The following is a 23,269-nucleotide window of genomic DNA, read 5'->3' on the forward strand; positions in this document are numbered from 1 at the left end:
AGGGATTCTTGGACACATGTGCATATATCACATATACATACATTTTCATTGAAGCATTGTTTGAAATAGTTAAAGACTGGAAACAACCGAAATTAATTATGGCAAAGCCACAAAATGAAATATTAATACTATGCAGCTATTAAGAAGAATGAATTAATTTCCTCTTTGCAGATGTAGAAAGTTCTTCAAGATACATTGTTACTAAGTGGAAAAGAAATGGCAGAACTGTATATAACATGATCCCATTTATGTTTAAAAAAAGAAAGGTTTGTAAAAAATAATGCTTTTATATCTTGAACATTTCAGGAAAAGTTCATAGGCAATTATTAAGTAATTGCTTTCTGGGAATGAGGAGGAGAGGGGTAAGAAGGGTGAACAGGATGAGAAGGTGACTTCATTTTCTTATTTAATTTTAAAATTTAGTGTATGTGTTATTTCCTCTGAAAATCTTGTTACTGAGAACATTAAAATTAAACATTTTATGTGCTTTATTTACCTTGTACATGATTTCAGTGGGTATGTGACTTAGGACATTTTTTCCTTAATTAGGAACATATTCAATAAGGAAAGCTGTTTGTCCTTTTTAGAAATTAATAATTCTGAGAATATCATAAAGAGGATTATAATTAGGTGACAAAAATGAAGAGAGGAAATGGGTGTTTTCTTGGGAAATCTATGTTAATCTGTGCATTGTCCTCTTGATTTTAAGATTTTTTCGTGTGTCAGCATTGGCCCCTTAAGACTCTTTCTATAAGATCTCTTGGTACAACCAGATAACCATCAAAGCCTAGACAACCCTGTCTTCCTATTAGTTTTTTTGTTTATGGAGGAAAGATCACAATAGAAATGGAGAATTTAAATGTAATTAACCAAAAGTGCAAAAAATTTGAGCAACAGAAAAACGACAGAAAAACATCATTAGTAAAGTGAAAAAAACAGTGTAAAGAGGGCTGAGTCTGAATTACAGTCATGTATTTATCTTGTGTCTTAGGAATTTGATTAAATCCTGTGAAATTCCATTTTCAAAAATAGTAAAATGGGATTAATAACCAAATTCTAGGATTGTTGCAGTCTTGAAAGAAAGATTAGGAATATGGAATAAAAATAGTATAATACCTGTCACCCAATAGGTTTTTAATAAATGGTATACCTCCTTGTAATTATTTTTTTAACTCTGAATAAAATGTGCCTTCATCTGTAGAAGAGTAGACATATAGATCAAAACTCACTCCCAGGGAGAGGGGAGAGTTTAATAGTAACACTCTTGGTATAGTATTCTTGGTAAGATTACAGTACTTTGTTAAACCTCTCAACCTTAATACTCCTTGGTTTATCAAGTTGTTTTTTTTTTAATTATTTTTTTTCTCTTTTTTTTAAATTAATTTTTTTAAAAACCGCCGCGCTGAGAATGAGCCCCGTGTGGTTGGTGCGCCGAGAGGCACTGCTTGCGTAACTAGAGTAGCTGACCACGCCCCCGCACCACGCGGCTCAGCGGGACGTGCTTCTTGGCGGGCTTTACAGTGGGAGGCGGGGAAAGTCTACGCGCCCTGGCACGCGGCACTTTCTGCCCGAGGTCCGGGGACTTTCCCCTAGGCAAGGGTCAGAGGAACAAGTCCCCAGTGTGTAGCCTAGGATACAGGCCTTCAGTACGCTGTACTTAAATTATTTTTATTTTTTTGTCTTTGAAGTTTAGATGCGTATCAGTAGTTGTCAATGATCTCGAACTTTGACCCTGTAACTTCCAGGATGTTAAAACATCCAACTATTCTATGGTAAATGCCAATGTAATCAATCTATTATATGCTATAGTTTCATAGGAAATATCAAGTTTGTGTAAGTTTTTTAAAAGTTTTCATTTTGTTACTCTCCACTTCAATTTATCTGAGACATAGAAGAAATTTGAGAAATTAGAAGTGTTTGTGTGATTAGAATATTAGTTTTCTTTCTGAAAATAATGTAGTTAAGTCAATTATATATAAAACTAAATTTAGAGAAGATCGAATGAGGCATTATGCCTCAACACTGGATATTAAAAAACCTCTCAACATGCTTGATACTCCTTGATTTATCAGTGCCTTTTTTGTCTTTTAAATTTAGATGCATCTGTCAGTAGTTGTCAATGATCTCAAACTTTGCATTGTTCATGAGGACGTTAAACCCTCTAGGGCAGCCATTTCCAATCTTTTTGGCACCAAGGACCAGTTTTGTGTAAGACAGTTTACTTTCTTTTTTTTTTGAGACGGAGTTTCGCTCTTGTTACCCAGGCTGGAGTACAATGGCGCAATCTCGGCTTACTGCAAACTCCCCCTCCTGGGTTCAGGCAATTCTTCTGCCTCAACCTCCTGAGTAGCTGGGATTACAGGCACGTGCCACCATGCCCAGCTAATTTTTTTTTTATTTTTAGTAGAGACGGGGTTTCACCATGTTGACCAGGATGGTCTCGATCTCTTGACCTTGTGATCCACCCGTCTCGGCCTCCCAAAGTGCTGGGATTACAGGCTTGAGCCACCGCGCCTGGCCCGACAGTTTACTTTCTATAGCAAGGGGTGATGGAGAGGGATGGTTTCGGGATGATTCAAGCACATTATGTGTATCATTAGATTTTCATAATGAGCGTGCAACTTAAATCCCTAGCATGTACAGTTCACAATAGGGCTTGTGCCCCTATGAGAATCTAATGTCACTGCTGATCTGACAGGAGGTGGAGTTCAGGCAGTAATGCTCATTCACCCACTGCTCACCTCCTGCTGTGAGGCTTAGTTCTTAACAGGCCACGGACTGGTGGTAGGAATTGGGGACCCCAGCTCTAAAGAAAGCAGCAGTATCTTTATTGTGGTAATAATACTACAGCAAAGGAAATAAACACAGTTGCAGAACTTTAAATAAAATTTTTCAGAGGTCAGAGACATACTGAGGCCATCTATGACATGGCTATTAGACTTCAGGTTGAAAACTGTTAGTTTCAATGTTCAAAGCAGAGAATACTCTTTTCTTTCCTAATAGGATGAATTTCGTCTCTAAAAATAGGATTATAACAAGTGAGGGTTAATATTTTAAAGTTTTCTTGGATGTAAGAGCTTATGCTACAGAATTGTCTTTTAGTTATGAATTGCTAATATCAGCTAATCATTCTTTATCATCATAGAAACCCTTTAGTCCTTTTATAAAACAAATCCTCCCGCATGAATGGAAGGAAAGCAATTATTCCTAAGTTGCTTCCTCTTTTCTTGGGCCTTCTCTGTGTGTAGGGGCTGAACCATATCCTTGACTTTGAGATAAAGTGTTTTATAGATCAGTACTGTTAGAAGAGCAGGACACTGGTATATTGTGCTCTGGCACAGGCCAGCTCTACAAAGAATCTGAAGAGGGATAATACGGTTAAGGGATTCCATTTCTCCAGAAAAGGCTTGCTGTCCTTCTCCTTGCCTCCCTATAATAATCCTGTGGCCTATCTCCCACATGTGAAGAAGTTAGTTTATACTTAGCTTAGAAATATTTCATTTATCTAATGCAAAGGAGCCCACATCCATATTCTCTGGGGTCAATTTAGAATTTGCAGTCTTAATGAGCACCCACTTTTCCTCCTGTGCTGTAAATTCTTCCTCTGGTAAAACTAGATTCTGAAAAAGAAGAATTGAGCAAAATCATTTTTGATCTCTCTGAAATTGAGAGAATGGGAATCTTTTGAGTAAATTACAGATTTTGTATAAGTCATCTCAGCTGTTGGTTTTTATGGAGTTCTTAGTGTGTGCTCCATCATGTGGTATGTTAACTGGGATTAAAAAGATGAACACACTCCTAGCACTGACAAGATCCTCATGGAGTAGAGGTAGGGTGATGCAGTGGAAAGAGCAGGAACTTTACAATGAAGGAGATGATCCTCATTCTGTGAACTATGGCAAATTACTTAGCCTTTCTGGGCCTCAGTTTCTCCATCTTCAAAAACAGACCTGTGAAGATAATGATAATTTTTGTAGAGACCCTAAAAAATTGCTTGATCATAGTAGCTATTCAGTAAATGGTAGATTATTAAGGAAGCCTTAGGTAGATTCTTTTCTAGTAGATCTACATTTGTTGATACTGTTAAATCAGTTGATACTGGAAAATCAGTCAGTCTCTCCTTCTTTTCTTAAGCCTATGAGGTTAGGTTGACCAAATTATTAGCAACAAGGCAGTGTCAGTGTTTCAATTCCATGTTCTTTGACTAAGTTTCTAGGTACTTAGACTTCTAGAACCAGATGTTATGTTAGGAAGAATTTTAATATTTTTATTTATTACACATCTATTTATTGAGGGTTGCCTATGTGCTAGGTGTTGGGACTACTGTGGCAAACAAGGACAAGGTAAGATCCTTGCTCCGAAGAACAATTCAGTATAGTGGGAACCAGACAGACCTTAAACATGCCTTAAGGTCACTAAAATCTCATGGGCCCTCAGTTATAGAATGCATGTGATTCAGTAGTAACTGATTATATGAATCCCTTTTTCTTCCAGACTTCGGTTATTTATGCATTAGACTCCTTAGAGAATGGCCCTCTGTACTTTTTCAAGCTGTTAGCATGCAATAATTTAAGAGACTTCTTTTTAGCATTAATCATGATTATTATATAAAATGGTAGACATTGCCTAACTCTGGTTAAACAGTAAATTAGCACTAGACATAAGTTGTTCATTTTGATGGGAATTACTAGTTTGATAAGGGGTTTGAGACCATTTCAAACCAATGGTCTCTAAACTTGGTATTTTTTTTTTTCCTTGAGACAGGGTCTCACTTAGTCACCCAGGCTAGAGTGCAGTGGTGCAATCAGAACTCACTGCAGCTTTGACTTCCTGGGCTTAAGTAATACTCCCACCTCAGCTTCCTGAGTAGCTAGGACTACAAGTGCATGACACTATGCTCAGCTAGTTTTTTGATGTTCTGTAGAGATGAAGTCTCACCGTGTTTCCCAGGCTATTCTCAAACTCCCAAAGTATTGAGATTATAGGCATGAGCCACTGTACCCAGCCTCTAAACTGTTAGTAGCTGTATGGTATTGTGTGTGGATATTCAGTATTTTATTTAACTATTCCCTGATGAGTAGCATGATTATTTTCAGTTTTTGCTACCATAAATACTGGGGCACTAACTGAACATCCTACATATATTTTGGCAAACTTTTCTATGTATACTTACAGGGTAAAATAGGGAATATTTGATCAAAAGGTATATTGTATTTAAGATTTTGATAGCTATTGCCAAATTATTTTACCCATGCAGATTTTAATTTACAGTCTGGAGTGGGACTGAGCAAGCTGTGTTTTTAACAAGTTTCTTAGGTGATTTTGATGTAGCCAATTTGAAGAACTATCGCAGGATCAGAAAAATGGAGTATAGTACATATCCTCTGGAAAACAACAGGCATTTATGGTTATCTAGGGAAGAGTAAAAAGCCTTTTTGGTGTCTGAACCGTAGGAGCGAATCTATCTTAAGTAGCAGTTGCTAGGGATGGCCCATCTTTATAGAAACAAAGTGTACTAATATTTATCTGGAATATATTACGTCTTTTTGATATATAATGTAGGGAAAAGAATGTAAGAATTGTAGGGACCTGAGTTTGAACACTTTCCATTTAGTAACTGTATTCTTGGGCAAATTAATAAAGTTGGATTTTTCTTTATACAATGATAATGTCTACCCTCCAGATTTGTTGCAAAGATTAAAGAGAGAGTGATAACAACATTTGTTGAGTACCTCTGCTGTCTTCTGGTATTTCATGGCTGTCTCTGTCATGGCAGTTTGTCATTTAGTTGTAATTGGTAATTTACCTAGTCATCTCTCCATTAGAGTAACTGGGACCATGTCTTGTACTTTGGTGTTCCCAGTCCCTAGCCCAGACTTGGGACATGGTGCACCGTTCTGTTTCTTAAATGACTATGTAAATTTTCTATTTTAATTTTCCCAAGTATCATAAGAGATAAGTATTATTTGCTTAATTTTACCATGAGGAAATGCTCAGGGAACTTAACTTGCTTAAGATAGCACAGCATGGCATAACCAAAATTGAAAACTGTGTGTATGATTTCAAACTAGATAAAGTCTGTGCTTTTTCCATCAATCCACTTTGCTGAGGTAATGATACAAGGCACTTTGGAAATTTTGAATTTTTGTTATTTTAATACTATACTTTTAAAGATTAGCATGGTGATACAAACATTTCTTGTGCATAGACTCAATATTCCCTTTCAGTTTGGTTTTCCTAAATTCATAGTATAACCAAGTCTGCCTTGTCTATAAGAATATAAGTGATCATTTCCTCCTGTGAGTGAATTTCTCTATATTTTTCTTGCTTACAATTGTCTGCTTTTCTTTTGTTGAACTTTTTGATTTCTAAAAATAAAACACGTGGTTGAAGATGTTTTATATTGTGGTTACAGCAGGATTTTTGTAACATTGGAAGTTTTAGTAACCAGTAGAAGTAACATTGTCTTCCTGTATAGTCTATCTTCATTTCCCTCTTTCATTAGCAGCCTTATGTGGACCTCTTCAGGCCGTGGGTCACTGATTAAGATATCAGATGTCAGCCCTGGCTATTGGATATCTGTATTTTGTAGGTTGTAACTATATTGCTTAAGGGTGTGGAAACAGTGAGGATAATACTATTTCATAAGTTTTATGTTTATCTTTTAATGGGGCTTTTGTTTGTTTGAGAATTGGGTTGTTAGGTTGTTTTGAATATTTAATCGTAAGTAGTTTGAAAGAAAAAAATGTCCCCACAGTCTGACCCATTTGTCATAAAATTCACAAAGTTGCAAAACAGGAATAGCATACAGCAAGAAGTGTTGCAACAGGAAGAAATATGTGGTTTTACTCATTACAGTTGGACAAGGGAATTTTCCAAAATTTAATTCTGTGTTGTAGTTTGTTTTCCAGACCATATAGTGATATTTGCCCAATATTCTTCATAAGTTAGTTTATTTTCTGTTTTATTTGACTTTTTTGCCTTTGGTAAAACAACTTTGACTTGGTTTCCTTTCTCCCTCAGGCCTGGTGATATTTGGGATGGATGGTGGGTAATGGAGCCAGGCTACGTCATGGATTCATTTGGGTCACTGATGCATTTAAGTTCAGCCGTGCTTCAGTGCACGTAATTCTGTGTTTGGTGTTTATATCTATTTAACTAGTTCTTTAAGGCACGTGGAATTGTGTTGGAAAATGCCAGTCTGATTTCTTTCTCAATCTTTTTTAAGCCTGGTTTGAACCCCAGGAACACAGTTGGAGTCTTCGATGTCTTAGTATTTTTAGTTGGAGCTTTTATATTTTAGGGTTTACTGACATGAACCTTGGAGAGAAAGTCTAAACAGAATGATTTATGACCTGCAGGAACAGAGACTGTCATATTTAAGAACTGGAAGAAACTTTTTCCTGTTAGTAACAGTTGTTGAATGATAATGCATGGAGTGTCATCAGTTTATTTTTTATGTGACATTTAATGTTCTTATTTAGAAACTGATAGTCTTAAATTAACTACTTAGTAAAGTGGCCAAAGTATACTTTATAATGGCAATAAAATGTAAGATAAAATATTATGTAATAAGATTTCAAAAGTTGCATATCTTATATATTGTAAACCTTTTTTTTTTTTTTTTTTAGGCCTATGGATCAGGCTGTGATATCGTTATTTTGGCAAATGACTTTGAATGTGTACAGATCATTCCTGGTGCTAAGCATGGAAACATCCAAGTCAGTTGTGTGGAGTGTTCTAACCAACAAGGAAGAGTAAGAGATTTAATTTCTTTACTAAATGTCATTTAAAAATGTGTTTAATAATCTCAGAATATTCATATCCTTTTATGCAAAGCTTGTCTACAATTTCTTATGTATTGCTTGGTGGCTGTTAATAGAAGTTGTATAGTGATAGGTTTTATACAAATTATAAAGTGCCATTAAACTGATAATTTGATAGTTAATTGTTCTACAAGTGTATGCTGTCTTCAGAGATCTGTAGGCCTTACAATCCTGTGCATACTGATACTCTGCCAGTTAATACTTCCAGCAGCCATTAGGCCAGTAGGGGGAAGTAAACTTTTATATTCTCTACCTAGCACCCCTTATATTCCTCATACTATAACATCAAAGTTTTATTAAGAAATTCAGCAAGTTGTTAATGTCTAATATCATGGTTGTCATATAGCAAGTGCTTTGTAAAGTCTTAATATAGCGAAAGATTTTTTTTGTTGAGTGAAGAGTCTTATGGTTCATTCAGGCTTTAAAACGGAGGATTTATTTTGAAATCGTTAAAATTTTATCATATGTACTCCCTCCACACAATTTTCAAACATAATCAAATTTTGGTTGCATGTCAAGTAAATATAGCATGTTTGCTGTATATTCCAGCAATTCAGTAAGGCCAGTATTATATAGCAGAGTTGAATGCCTCTACCAGAATAGAGAAATAACGTTTTTACCTGTAATTATTGTAACAGTTTAAACAATCTTAGTGTTCTAGAAATTGTTCTTTATTGGGTAACAAATTTGATTAAGGATATGTTAAATCAGAATATTTATGGTGATAAATAGTAATCATACAAATTTGTACTGAATGATAAATTATGATTACTTTATTGTACTATTTATCCTGCCCTATCCTACTGTTTGCATCAAGCCTTAATATTTGTGTAAATATATCAGTACTTGACAATTCAGTGATACATTTGATGTAGTATTGAAACACTGGATTTCCTGGTGTTTCCTAATACTTGTTTCTTGCTTTTCTGATTCCCCCCGCTCCCTGGGTCCCCCAACCCCAAACATTGATTACACTTATTTTAGAAAACATGGAGAGTGTCGGATTTCTCTCGTTAATTTTTTGTTGCTTTTCTCTCTAGGCCAAGCAAGGTAGCTTAAGCCTGCCTAGAGCTGTATGATAGTTGTCAGAGGTGAATTTTAGTAAATAATTCAGTGTCATTGCTGGTGATAATTGCAATGAACACATTCTCTGGGAGTAAAGGTTTTTAAAAACTATGTAAGACATTGGTATTCATACCATGGGAAACAGAGTAACTTGTGTTTCTACTTTTTTGACCTGGTTTAATGTAAATAAGGCAAAATTGTAATATCGTTATTGTCTTTATTGGCATCTTTCTTTAGTCGTTTTATCCCCCAATCCTTGTGGTGATAACTTTCACATTGGTGACTTTGTATTAGTCTATTATAATTATTCATTCATTGATTGACATGTTGAATGGGATCATTCACAACATTTGTTGCATAAATGTTATTCGAAGTAACTTTCTGTTGTGGATTATTTTTTTTCTTGGAAAAAATGTTAGATGTTAGGTAAGAGTTAAAATCACTTTTTGGCATGACAGTGCCTTCAAATCACAGGGAATATTTTTGTCAGACCTTACAAGAATATATACCTAATTTAGTTTTAAAGGTTAACTGGGGTACAGAGATGTCATAAAGGATGGTTTTTGGTCTCTTCACTGTAGTTAATTCCTTCTTACCAAGAGGAGTATGAACTGGGAACTAGCCTTTAAGAAATTATTGGAAAACAGATGCTGGTAGTTTCTAGGAATGGAGGGATTTATGTCTTTTCTTATCAGGTATGTGACCTGGAACAAAATACTCCTGGTTCCTAAATTTCTTGCTTCAGTCCTCTGGAGATGTCCGCATCAGCTCTTTTCCCCCAGGTGCAGTGGATGGCTCCCTGACTTCTCCTTAGCCCATTTTTTCTTTTTTTATATTTAAATTTAATGTTTAATTTTAAAACAGTGAATATTAGAGTCACAAACTGACACAAGAACAGAAAGCCAAATACCACATGTTCTCATTCATAAGTGGGTGTTGAACAATGAGAACACATGGACACAGGTAGGGGAATATCACACATTGGAGCCCGTTTTTTCTATTCCTTCCTTTAGATGGTGTCCCAATTGGTGTCTTCTGTTTGATCGTATAACTAGGCCATTTTATTTGAAATATTTTTAAGACTTGTTACTATTTGATGCTTTTCTCATGGATTTTATATTATTTTCACTGATTATAAAGTTTCTGACAAAGATGCTTGCCTTTAAAATGTGTTTTTTCTTTTTTTTGTATTTTTTAATAGTTATTTTTATCTGAAACAATAACATTTTTAGGAAAATATGATTTCTTTGAATAGGTCAGCCTTCTATTTGATATGTAAAATAAAGCCTGATGAATTTTTTGATAACAGAGAAGAGACTCTTAACTCCAGTATACTTCAAGATACATTTATGGAAGGAAATAAACCACGAATTCTGTATTGAGATATTGTATGTAATTAGTTTATACATTATTATGAAAAGGAAGATATGTTTATTTTACCTTTTCTAGGTATTAATGCTGTATTTATTATTTTTTAGATTGCAGCTTCATATGGTAATGCTGTTTGTATATTTGAGCCCTTGGGCATAAATTCTCATAAAAGAAATTGTGTAAGTATTAACGGATAATAGAATACTTTTAGAATCTAGTTAACATCCAAGTGATGTTAATAAAAAGCTCCTTAGGAACTAGTGCTGAAAGCATACTAGAGTATCAGTGAAAATTGGTCTGGTGCTTTATGGTAGGATTCTTAAATTCACTAGGGATATATCCCTAGTGCTTTTAGAAACTCAGGTCTCTAGAATATTGCAAATTGAGATTTACTGTGTTAATTGAGATCTACTCTAGTTTGAATTACTGTTATTTCTTGCCTGGATTACTAATCTCTATCTGATATCTGTTTTCCTGTTGCCCTCAACCCCTGGTCTCTAGTCTCAACAGAGCAGATCATGACATTTCTCTGCTTAAAGCTCTGTAATGGTTCCATATTTCTCTCTCTCTTTTTTCTTTTCTTTTCTTTCTTTTTTTTTTTTTAAAACGGTCTGACTCCATTGCCTAGACTGGAATGCAGTGCCACAATTGCTGCTCACTGCAGCCTCAACCTGTCAGGGTCAAGTGATCCTTCCATATCAGCCTCCCAGTTAGCTGGGACTACAGGCATGCACCACCATTGCCAGCTAATTTTTAAATTTTTTGTGGAGATGGGGTTTCCCAGTGGTGCTCAGGCTGGTCTTGAACCCTGGGGCTAAGCTGTCCTCCTGCCTCAGCCTCCCGAAGTGCTAGGATTACAGGCATGAGCCACCAAGCCCAGCTGCTCCATATTTCTTTCAGATAGAAAGGCAAAAGTCTTAATGTAGACTACAACTTCCCTTCTACTCAGTACCACACTTACTATGTCTCAGAGCTCATGGTTCTACTCCGACCACATTGGCATTTTTAGTATTTCTCAGTTACCCTTCCCTCTTTGAACCTTTGTGTTGGTTGTTTTCTTTGTCAGGAATGTTTTTCCTCCAGTTATCTCCAGAGGTAGCTCCCATAGATTCTTTAGGTCTTTGCTCAATAATACCTTGTCAATGAGGTTTACCTTGACCACCCTTTAAAAAATTGTAACCCCACTTTCTGTTTAAAATTATTTTTGCAACATTTATTTATTTATTGTTTACTATTTAGAATGTTATCTAAAGGTGCATAAGGGTAGGAGGCTTTGTTTCTTTTTTTCACTGGTGAATCCCCAGTAGTAGAGCAGTATCTGGAATGTATCAGTTACTCCTAAGTGTTGCCTAAATGAAGGAGTTAGGAGTTTAGAAAAGCTCACTTACCAGCTAAGTGGTTAAGCATACCACAATGTGAATCATCCATATTCATACTGGGTACTATATTATATATTTATCTTACTTAACATTAAAAAAAATCCAATGTGGTTAGGATTAACCCCTTTAAAAAGTATTGCATGCGTTAAAAATTCCACCATCACTCACAAATAATCAAAATTGCAAATGCTAAATTTGAATGCTGAAAGTATATATTTACAAGTAATTTTTAAAGTATTTTTTTAAGTGAAATGCATTAAAGCAAATGGTTTTGGTATTTTTTGTTAAATGTATATATTTTAGTATATCTTTTTATATTTTATATTTTTATATTCCCCATAAACAGTGTAAATTAAAATATTAATCTTTCCCTGTAATAGTATTGTGAAATGGATATCAAATTTTGGGCTACTTCAGAGTCACCTAGAGCTAAAATAGTAAAAATTCAGGTTTCCAGGCCTCATTCCCCAAATTTCTTCAAGGTAGTTGCTCCACAGATTACACTCTGAGGAACACTAAAGGAAAAAAATTAGGGCTGTCTATAATTTTAGAAATTACTTAATTACTGCACTAAAATAGATTTGTTGAACAGTATTTAAAATAGTGTGCTGTTGTGATTCTTGTTTGGCCAGCAGTGGTAGGGTTTAAAAATAACATTTTCTCTGATTATACAGTATAAAGTTATTTTTGGATAATGAAGTGCAGGGTTTGCAGATGCGTGCGCACGCGCACGCACACACACACCACACACACACACACACACACACACAGAGAGAGAGAGGTAGAGATACACACACACATTTTTTTTTTTTTAGAGACAGAGGCTTGCTCTGTTACTCAGGCTAGAATGCAGTGGTGTGATCATAGCTCATTGTATCCTGAAACTTGTGGGCTAAAGTGATCCTTCCACCTCAGCCTCCTGAGTAGCTAGGACTACAGGTGTGCGCTACCATGCCCAGCTAATTTTAAAATTTTTTATACAGATGAGGGTCTTGCTGTGTTGCTCAGGCGGGTTTCAAATTCCTGCCCTAAGCAATCTGTCTGTTGTGGCCTCCCAGACTGTTGGGTTGCAGCTATAATTTAAAATTCTTCCTCAAAGTAATCAAGAAACCTTGCATAAAATTTTAAATTGTTAAATATTCTTAAAATATTGTAACAAAGGGTATTACCAGTTAAAAATTATTATTTGCCAAACAATTAACGTATAGCTTGCCTAAGGTAACATAATTTTATATAAATATAAAGTGTCCTTTTGTGAGAGGACATTTGCAAAACATACAAATGTCCTCTCACAAAAGGACATTTTATATTTATGTACTACAAAGAAATATGTAAACTTTTGTTTACTTAAAGATTGTATTTCATGGCAAAGGTCTTTTAAAGGACTTTTAAACTTTAAATCACCTTTTAGAATGAAAATATTAAGAAAATAGGTTGAAATTCAGATATAAAATTTGTGGATTGTATATACAACATAGTGCAAATTGGTTGACTTTTGAGATAAATCTAGTTTTAGGCATCAACTCCATGTGATTATGACAATTTGCATTTCTTTCTAATGTGCATTTATTTTATGTTAATAAACATTTAACATGTTTGTACCAGCCATTACAAATGTTGAAGATAACAAAAAATATTATGACACAGTTTCTGCCCTTGCACAGTTGCAATTTAATGGGAGAGCCAGATATGTAAACAAATCCTAATTCTATGTGATCTGTGTTATAATGGCAGAATGTAAAAGTGCTTTTGGTGCTGCCAGGATGTCACAGAAGGCTTCATAGCTGAGATGATGAGTTAGCTTATCTTAGTGGAAGGATAAGAGTTTGCAGATGGAGACGTGAGGAATAGGATATCCTAAACATAGGAATGTATTTATAGACGTGAAGGAAGCCGGAGAGAACCTGCTTTGTTTGGGCATGGCAAGGAGCTCAGTATGGTAGAATAAATAGTAGTAGAACCAATGAAAGTTATGTTAAAAACAGTGTACGAAAATAATAGTGTAATATTTGCATGTTTGTTTCAGATCATGAGGTCATAAGTTGAAGAAAATGATAAAATGGTAGTGTTTTGGGATTTTATTTTAAAAACATCTTTTTCTTTTTTCTTATTTCCTTTTGTCTACATATTTCAGCAACTCAAGTGCCAGTGGCTTAAAACTGGGCAGTTTTTTTTGAGTTCTGTGACGTACAACTTAGCATGGGATCCTCAAGGTATTTAGCAATTATATTTAAAATTATTTAAATTAAATATTTGTTTTAAATGTATGATAAGAATGTGATATAGTCTCCCATAAGAAAATGATCAGTACATTATGTCTTCTTTTTGTTGATGAATATAATTTTTTGTTCTTGGTATACAGTGCATTGTACAATGCTTAATTTACCATTCTGTTTTTTTCCCCTGCCTTTGAGTGTTTTATTTCAAGAAACAGTGATGATTTGTTTCCTAGTTAACATGTGCAGCACTTTACTCTTGTTGTATTTACATAAAAACACAATTAGAAATAAAACAGAGACAAAGAAAACTTCTGGCCGGGCGCAGTGGCTCACGCCTGTAATCCCAGCTCTTTGGGAGGCTGACACCGGTGGATCACCTGAGGTCAGGAGTTTGAGACCAGCCTGACCAACATGGAGAAACCCCGTCTCTACTAAAAATACAAAAAATTGAGCCGGGCGAGGTGGCGCATGCCTGTAATCCCAGCTACTTGGGAGGCTGAAGTAGGAGAATCGCTTGAACTTGGGAGGCAGAGGTTGCTATGAGCCGAGATCGTGCCATTGTGCTCCAGCCTGGGCAATGGGCGAAATCCATCTCAAAAAAAAAAAAAAAATACAAAAACTTCACCTCATTTTATCATTTGTGTCAGGAAATTGCTATCTTTAATTTTGAAAAAGTAGGAACCTCTAATGATAATAGCTATTGTCCCTTTTTATATTCACAATTAATGAGGATTACTTTTATATTTCATGTATAAAACCACCTTTTATTAATTTGTAGTTATGCCTTATATCTCAAGGTCATTTTATGTGGTAATATCAGAGTTATTGGCGAGTTTGTTATCTGTTAATACATTTGCTGTTAATTTTTTTGTACTTGCTTGATACAATAACTCTTTGCCAGTAAGCTTTTCTTTGTTGTTCTCAAATCTTAAGAACTACTCTTTGCTGTCCAGAAAGATGCTTTTTTTTCCTTCTAAGGGACTTTAAAAATTAAATTAAAAATTAATTAAATTAAAAATTAAATATACACAAGTGTTTTTCATTAGTGATATTGGTTACTTTTCACATAATATTAATTTACAGATCTAAACAGAAGCCCATGTGCATGTATTTCCCTGTATAATTTTTGTGTATTCATCAGAACATTCTTTAATTTTCAGATAATAGATTGTTAACAGCAACTGATTCAGTTCAGTTGTGGGCTCCTCCAGGAGATGATATTCTGGAAGAGGAGGAAGAAATTGATAATAAAATGCCACCTGTTTTAAATGATTGGAAGTGTGTCTGGCAGTGCAAGTTAGTGTCTATTTCTATTGTTATATTCATTAATTAAAAGCAAATGCTTTGTAAAATATGTTCCCTTTCACAAAGATCTTTATTTTTTATGGTACCATTGCATTTAGAAGCCTAGAAAGTGGATATTTTCTAACCAAAACTCATATAACATCATTCTTTAATTTGTGCTACAGTTAATAATTTTAAAAAAGGATGAAAGTATTTTCATAGTTACAGCCCCAGGACAGGAGTTGACAGGGTTGATACATAGGAATTACTCATTAATAGATTGAGATAAGGATGGGGAGAGGGAAGATGTGGTGAAATTTGCCAGCCAGTCTTTCAAGTGGAAGATATATTATTAACATTCATATAGATTATGTGACGAAGACCAGTCAGGGATTATGATAAACTCAGCTTTTAACATGTTATATTTAGGATGTTGTTGGGACATGTAGGTGGAAATATACTATATGCATGCTACTTAAATTCTTCTTTTCCCAAAGTGAATGTTGGAGTAGTTTTAATTAATTTATGTTTTTAATGGAGGTGAAATATTTTATTTATGTAAAGCCGTCTTATTCTGAAGATTCTGACTCTGATGTTACAAAAATCTCATCTTGACCATTTATATATACAGCATACCAGATTTTAAAAGTGCTAATTGCTTAACTTTTTCTTTTTTAGAACCTCAGTATCTATACATTTAATGGAATGGTCTCCTGATGGTGAATATTTTGCTACTGCTGGAAAGGTAAAGGATCAAACAAAAACATACAGAAGAAACAAATAAAAGAATGCAAAATGTTTATTACTCATTTTTATTTTCAGTTTTTTTATCTGTAAAACTGAGATAATCCTCCTTGGCAAAGCTGGCCTGAAGAATAAAAGTGTTGTTTGTAAAAGACTTGATATTGTCCCCACAGGTTGTAGGGACTTGGGAAATAATGGCTATTCTTAATACTTTTATTTGTCCTTATATCATTTGCATTTTTTAAAAACTAAGTTTTGTGTTTAAAAAGCATATGTATGTAACTTAAAAAGTAAAATAATAATACTGGATTCACAATGAGAAGATGTACTCCCTGCCTTATTATTCCCACTCTAATTCCTGTTTCCAGGAGGTAGTTATTTGTGAAGTTGAATATTTTGGTATTTCCTTTCATGTCCTTAAATAACTTGCAGGTGCTCCCATTTCTTGATTCTCTCTGCCCAGTCCCCCTGGTTGTATGTATGATTTTTTGCCTTCCCACTGTAGAAGCTGAGGCTTTACTTTGATAAAGGGGAGGGATTGGTATCCCAACCTCGTCTTCACATCCAGCACATACAGATTTTCATTTCACTTGCTCCTATCTTCCTGACACAGGTATCTCATGATTTTGGATAAATCATAAGTTATTGTTTACATTATTAAGATTATACAGAATATTTTTAATAGTTAATAATTACTCTGGAGATAATAATTACTTTGTTTTATGGTTTGTTGTTTTTTCTATATACCTGATTCATCCTTAGAACTACTTTCAATCTTTTCTCAGTATAATCCCACATAGGACGTGTTCTGGAAACATGTGTTCTCTTTGCTCTCATCCAGCTTGGTTGCTCTACCAGTCTAAAATAGCAGAGCTACCATTTTTGGATTTTCTTTTACCAACTTTGGGAAATTCTCTTTGCTTCTCTTCTGTGTTAAATTTTCTCTTTCTTGGCATTGTTTATCTTCCTTTTTCCTTGTTTTAATAGTGATATCCTCTAATAGGTTCCTGAAGAAAGGTGAATAGAAAAAAGCATTTTTTAGGCCTTACATGTCTGAAAGATTTTTTTCTTATGCTTGATTTTCTCAGGCATAGAATTGGGTTGAAAATCATTAACCCTCGGTATTATATATCAATAAACTTATTTTTTATTGATATATGTATGGGATACATATGATATTTTGAAACGTGTAAGTGTAATGATGGTCAAATCAGAGTAGGATTTCCATCACCTCAAACATTTGTCTGTTTTTTTGGGGAACATTTCAAATCTTATAGCTAATTGAAATATACAATATATTATTGTTAACTATAGCCATCCTACTGTACTATTGAATACTCAAACTTACTCCATCCAACTTTGTATTTTACCAATTAACCAACTTCTCTTCATTTCCTTTTTTAGCTCCCACATAAGATTAAGAAAATGTGGTATTTTTCTTTCTGTGCTTGTCTTATTTTACGTAATGACTTCTAGTTCCATTTATGTTACTGCAAATTATAGGATTTTGTCCTTTTTTATAGCCAAAGAGTATTTTACTGTGTATATTTACCACATTTCATTTATTCTTTCGTTTACTGATGGGCATCTAGGTTGATTCTATATATTGGCTATGGTGAGTAGTGCTGCAGTAAACATGGGAGTGTAGGCATCCTTTTGATATGCTGATTTCCTTTTCTTTGAATTAATAACCAGTAGTGGGATTGATGAATTGTATGGTAGCTCTATTTTTTTTTTTTTTTTTTTTTTTGAGAAAACGCCATACTGTTTTTCTTAACTACCTTTGCTACCACTACCACCTGATTGAGCTGCCTGTAGGCCCCAAACTGGTCCTCCTGGACCTATGACTGCTGGTGTCCATGTATGCTGCCTTGGAGCCCAAGGGCTGGCATGCCTGGTCTGCCTCTGCCACCACTGGTGCCCCAAAACTGGCCTGTCTGGTGTCCCTGTCTCCAGCAAAGCTTCACCACAGCCTCTGCTACCAACAGCCTAAGCCAGGCATCCCCAAACTATGGCCTGCGGGCTGCATGCAGCCCCCTGAGGCCATTTATCTGGCCTCCCGCTGCACTTCAGGAAGGGGCACCTCTTTCATTGGTGGTCAGTGAGAGGAGCACAGTATGTGGCGGCCCTCCAACAATCTGAGGGACAGTGAACTGGCCCCCTGTGTAAAAAGTTTGGGGACGCCTGGCCTAAGCCAATGAATAACTCACACATCACTGACATTGATTACAGATGAAGAAATTGTATGAAGAGTACTCTCCTGTACTCACCCAGAATGGAAGCCAAAGCACACTGTCCAACTAACACTACAACATCTGGGGGACCTATTAAGTCAAAAACTATGTCTTTCAATTCTGAGAGATTATTTTATGTCTTTTGTGTGTTTTTTCCTTCTCTCTCTGGATCTCTTATTCAGCTATGGGTACTTTTACAGTAATTCTCTTACTATTTCTCCCCCCCTCTTTTTTTTCATCTGTTCATCTTTTTCTTCTAATTTCTGGGGGACTTTTCAGATGTAACTTCAAACTAATTTTTGTTTGCTATTAAATTTTTAACTTTTAAGAGGTTTTAAAATTCTATAAAAAGTATATATAAAACATGTGTAAGATACAAAAATTAATTCAACAAATACCCATGTCCCATACTTCTCAACTTGAGACAAAGAACATAAAACGAATGAGTCCATTATCTTTCTCTGTACATTTCCTTCCTCCCCTCCCACCCCAGACAACCAGAATCCTGACTTTCACGTTTATTATTTTATTTAAAAAAAGTTTCAGTCATCTGAATTCCTAAATAAGATAATATTTAGTTTTCCACAGTTTTAAACTTAACAGAGTTTGTGTCTTTCTTTTCTTTACAAGTTTTTTTTTATTATACTTTAAGTACTGGGGTACGTATACAGATCATATAGGATGGTTACATAGGTATACACATGCCATGGTGGCTTGCTGCATCCATCCTCCTGTCACCTACGTTAGGTATTTCTCCTAATGTTATCCCTCCCCAATCCCCCCACTCCCTGGTATCCCTCCCCTACCCTCCCTCAACACCAACAAGCCCCAGTATGTGATGTTCCCCTCCCTGTGTTCATGTGTTCTCATTGTTCAGCACCCACTTATGAGTGAGAACATGTGGTGTTTGGTTTTTTGTTCCTGTGTCAGTTTGCTGAGAATGATGGTTTCCAACTTCATCCATGTCCCTACAAAGGACATAACTCATCCTTTTTTATGGCTGCATAGTATTCCATGGTGTATATGTGCCACATTTTCTTTATCCAGTCTATCATTGATGAGCATTTGGGTTGATTTCAAGTTTTTGCTATTGTAAACAGTGCCGCTGTGAACATACATGTGCATGTGTCTTTATCATAGAATGATTTATAATCCTTTGGGTATATAACCCAGTAATGGTATTGCTGGGTCAAATCGTATTTCTATTTCTAGATCCTTGAGGAGTCGCCACACTGTCTTCCACAATGGTTGAACTAATTTACACTCCCACCAACAATGTAAAAGAGTTCCTGTTTCTCCATATCCTCTCCAGCATCTGTTGTCTCCAGATTTTTCACTGATCGCCATTCTAACTTGTGTGAGGTGGTATCTCAGTGTGGTTTTGATTTGCATTTCTCAAATGACCAGTGACAATGAGCATTTTTTCATGTTTGCTGGCTGCCTACATGTCTTCTTTTGAAAAGTGTCTGTTCATATTCTTTGCACACTTTTTGATGGGGTTGATTTTTTCTTGTAAATTTGTTCTAGTTCTTTGTAGATTCTGGATATTAGCCCTTTGTCAAATGGGTAGCTTGCAAAAATTTTTTCCCTTTCTGTTGGTTGCCGGTTCACTCTAATGATTGTTTCTTTTGCTGTGCAGAGCTCTTAAGTTTAATTAGATCCCATTTGTCTATTTTGGCTTTTGTTGCCAATGCTTTTGGTGCTTTAGTCATGAAGTCCTTGCCTATGCTTGTGTCCTGAATGGTTTTGCCTAGATTTTCTTCTAGGGTTTTTATGGTGTTAGGTGTTATGTTTAAATCTTTAATCCATCTGGGGTTAATTTTTGTGTAAGGTGTAAGGAAGGAGTCCAGTTTCAGCTTTCTGCACATGGCTAGCTAGTTTTCCCAACATCATTTATTAAACATGGTGTCCTTTCCCCATTGCTTGTTTTTGTCAGAAGTGTCAAAGATCAGATGGTTGTAGATGTGTAGTGTTCCTTCTGAGGCCTCTGTTCTGTTCCATTGGTCCGTATCTCTGTTTTAGTATCAATACCATGCTCTTTTGATTACTGTAGCCTTGTATAGTTTTAAGTCAGGTAGTGTGATGCCTCCAGCTTTGTTCTTTTTGCTTAGGATTGTCTTGGCTATGCCAGCTCTGTTTTGGTTTCATATGAAGTTTAAGGTGTTTTTTTCCAGTTTTGTGAAGAAGGTCAGTGGTAGCTTGATGGGGATAGCATTGAATCTGTAAATTGCTTTGAACAGTATGGCCATTTTTACAATATTGTTTCTTCCTGACCATGAGCATGGACTGTTTTTCCATTTGTTTGTGTCCTCTCTTATTTCCTTGAGCAGTGGTTTGTAGTTCTCCTTGAAGAGGTCCTTCATGTCCCTTGTTAGTTGTATTGCTAGGTATTTTATTATCTTTGTAGCAATTGTGAATGGGAGTTTGCTCATGATTTGGCTCTCTGTTTGTCAGATATTGGTGTATAGGAATGCTTGTGATTTTGCACATTGATTTTGTATCCTGTGATTTTGCTGAAGTTGCTTATCATCTTAAGGAGATTTTGGGCTGAGACAGTGGGGTCTTCTAAATATGCAATCATGTCATTTGCAAATAGAGACAATTTGACTTTCTCTTTTCCTAATTGAATACGCTGTATTACTTTTTCTTGCCTGATTGCTGTGGCCAAAACTTCCAATACTATGTTAAATAGGAATAGTGAGAGAGGGCACCCTGTCTAGTGCCAGTTTTCAAAGGGAATGCTTCCAGTTTTTGCCCATTCATTATGATATTGGCTGTGGGTTTGTCATAAATAGCTTTTATTATTTTGAGATACATTCTGTCATTACCTAGTTTATTGAGAGTTTTTAGCATAAAACACTGTTGAATTTTGTCAGAGGCCTTCTCTGCATGTAGTTTTTGTCTTTGGTTCTGTTTCTGTGATGGATTACGTTTATAGATTTGTGTATGTTGAACCAGCCTTGCATCCCCGAAATGAAGCTGACTGGATTGTGATGGATAAGATTTTTGATGTACTGTTGCATTCTGTTTGCCAGTAGTTTATAGAGGATTTTCGCATCAATGTTCATCATAGATATTGGCCTGAAATTTTCTTTTTAAATTGTGTCTCTGCCAGGTTTCGGTATCAGGATGATGTTGGTCTCATAAAATGAGTTAGGGAGGATTCCCTCTTTTTGTATTGTTTGAAATAGTTTCAGAAGGAATGGTACCAGCTCTTCTTTGTATGTCTGGTATAATTTTTTTTTTTTTTTTGAGACTGAGTCTGGTTCTGTCACCCAGGCTGAAGTGCAGTGGCACAGTCACGGCTCATTGCAGCATTGACCTCCTGGGCTCCGGCAGTGCCTACCTCAGCCTCTTGAGTAGCTGGGACTACTGGTATGCACCAGGACCTGTGGCTAGTTTTTGTGTTTTTTTGTAGAAATAAAGTTTGATCATGTTGCCCAGCCTGGTCTCTTTTCCCTTTATTTATGATGCCTTAATTTAAAAAAATTTTTTCTTCAAACATAAACAGAAGTACAGTGAAAAATGTACTGAATTCCTGTGTTCACTTACTCAGCTTCAGTAGTTATCACTCAGGCAATAATCTTGTTTCACCTGTACTACTCCTCCCTGAGTTAGGTTATTTAGGCTGTGTCACTGATGTCATTTATCTGTAAATATTTCAGTATCTACTTTTGAAGTACAAAGATTTTACAAAAATATCCACAATATAAAGTGGGTTAAATGTAGGTCGAATCTTGTTTAGGAAAGCTTCTTCTTATGCTATAAAAATATTCTTTTTTATTTTCTCCTAAAATCTTAAAATGTCGATATCTTATAATTAAGTCCCTACTTCAAGTGAAAGTTGTCTCAATACCATTTATTGAATAATTCACTCTTTTCTCTTAGATCCGCCATGCCATTTCTGACATATATTAAATAATATTGCCGCAGATGTCTTGTTCATTTCTATTAGGCTCTTGTGTGGATTTCTCTTGGGTATATACATAGGAATAGAATTGCTGCATTATATGTTACATGTATCTTTAACTTCAGTAGATAATGCCAATCAGGTTTAAGTTGGTATACTAATTTATACTCTAATAGTATACAGTAATACAGTAGTTTCTGTTGCTCCTAGCTAATGCTGATATAGTCTGATTTTTAAACTTGTAAATTTGGTAGATGTCGAGAGGTACCTTCTTGTAGTTTTTTTTTTTTTTTTTTTTTTTTTTTTTTTTTTTTTTGAGAGAAGGTCTCACTCTGTCACCCAGGCTGGAGTACAGCGGTCTATCATAGCTCACTGTAACCTTGAACTCCTGGGCTCAAGCGATCCTCTTGTGTCAGCCTCCTGAGTAGCTGGGACTAACAGGCATACACCACCATGCCTGGCTAAGTTTTATTTATTTATTTGGTAGAGATGGGATCTCCTTATGTTTCCCAGGCTGATCTTGAACTCCTGGCCTCAAGTGATCCTCCTGTTTTGTACTCCCTAAGTGTTGGGATTATAGGCGTGAGCCACTGCGCCTGGCCTCCTTGTAGTCTTAAAGTGCATTTCCCTGATTATTATGAGGCTAAATACCTTTCATATATTTATTGAATATTTGGATGACTGATTTAAAAGAAAGATTTAAAAAATAGTTTTTGGTCTTTTGTCTTGTTGATTGGTAGGAGTCCTTTATTATGGATATAAGCTTTTTGTCAGTTATACGTTTTGCAAAGATCTTCTCCCACTCCATTAATTGCTCTTTCACTCTCTTAATGGAATCTTTTGATGAATAGAGATATTTGTTTTCAATATCAAATATATCAGTATTTTTTCTGACTCCTATTTAATAAGTTTTTCCTACTCTGAGATTCTGAAGATTTTTTGTAATCTTCTAGACCAGAGTTGCTTTAAGTTTTTTTGTGCTGTGAATTCCTTTGAATATCTAGTGAAGCCTATAATAACCTTCTTCAGAATTTGATGTTTTTAAATGCATAAAATATGTAGCATTATAAAAGAAAGAAATTATTGAAATACAGCTTCAAGATATTAAAAAATATTTTTGTAACAGACATATACTTATAAATGTATTCAGTACGAAAAATTGCATTTAAAATATGGGCAGTTTTAATCGTGCTTAGCTACTGTATATGGAATTAAAACTTCAGTATCTCACTTTATA

At 35.3% G+C, this 23,269-nt stretch overlaps 1 protein-coding gene across 6 annotated transcripts in view; it reads left to right on the plus strand.

The window, feature by feature from the left end:
- DMXL2 (Dmx like 2) overlaps positions 1-23,269 on the plus strand; it is a 171,935-nt gene that overhangs the window by 23,508 nt on the left and 125,158 nt on the right. For all 6 annotated transcript variants that reach the window (XM_074393600.1, XM_074393601.1, XM_039469087.2 and 3 more), the window contains exons 2-6: positions 7,632-7,757; positions 10,370-10,441; positions 13,776-13,854; positions 15,021-15,156; positions 15,823-15,889. In XM_074393600.1, coding sequence (XP_074249701.1) covers positions 7,632-7,757; positions 10,370-10,441; positions 13,776-13,854; positions 15,021-15,156; positions 15,823-15,889 — 480 coding nt within the window. The remainder of the gene's footprint in view (positions 1-7,631; positions 7,758-10,369; positions 10,442-13,775; positions 13,855-15,020; positions 15,157-15,822; positions 15,890-23,269) is intronic.

Source organism: Saimiri boliviensis, chromosome 2 (genome assembly GCF_048565385.1).
Source record: "Saimiri boliviensis isolate mSaiBol1 chromosome 2, mSaiBol1.pri, whole genome shotgun sequence".
NCBI lineage: Eukaryota > Metazoa > Chordata > Mammalia > Primates > Cebidae > Saimiri > Saimiri boliviensis.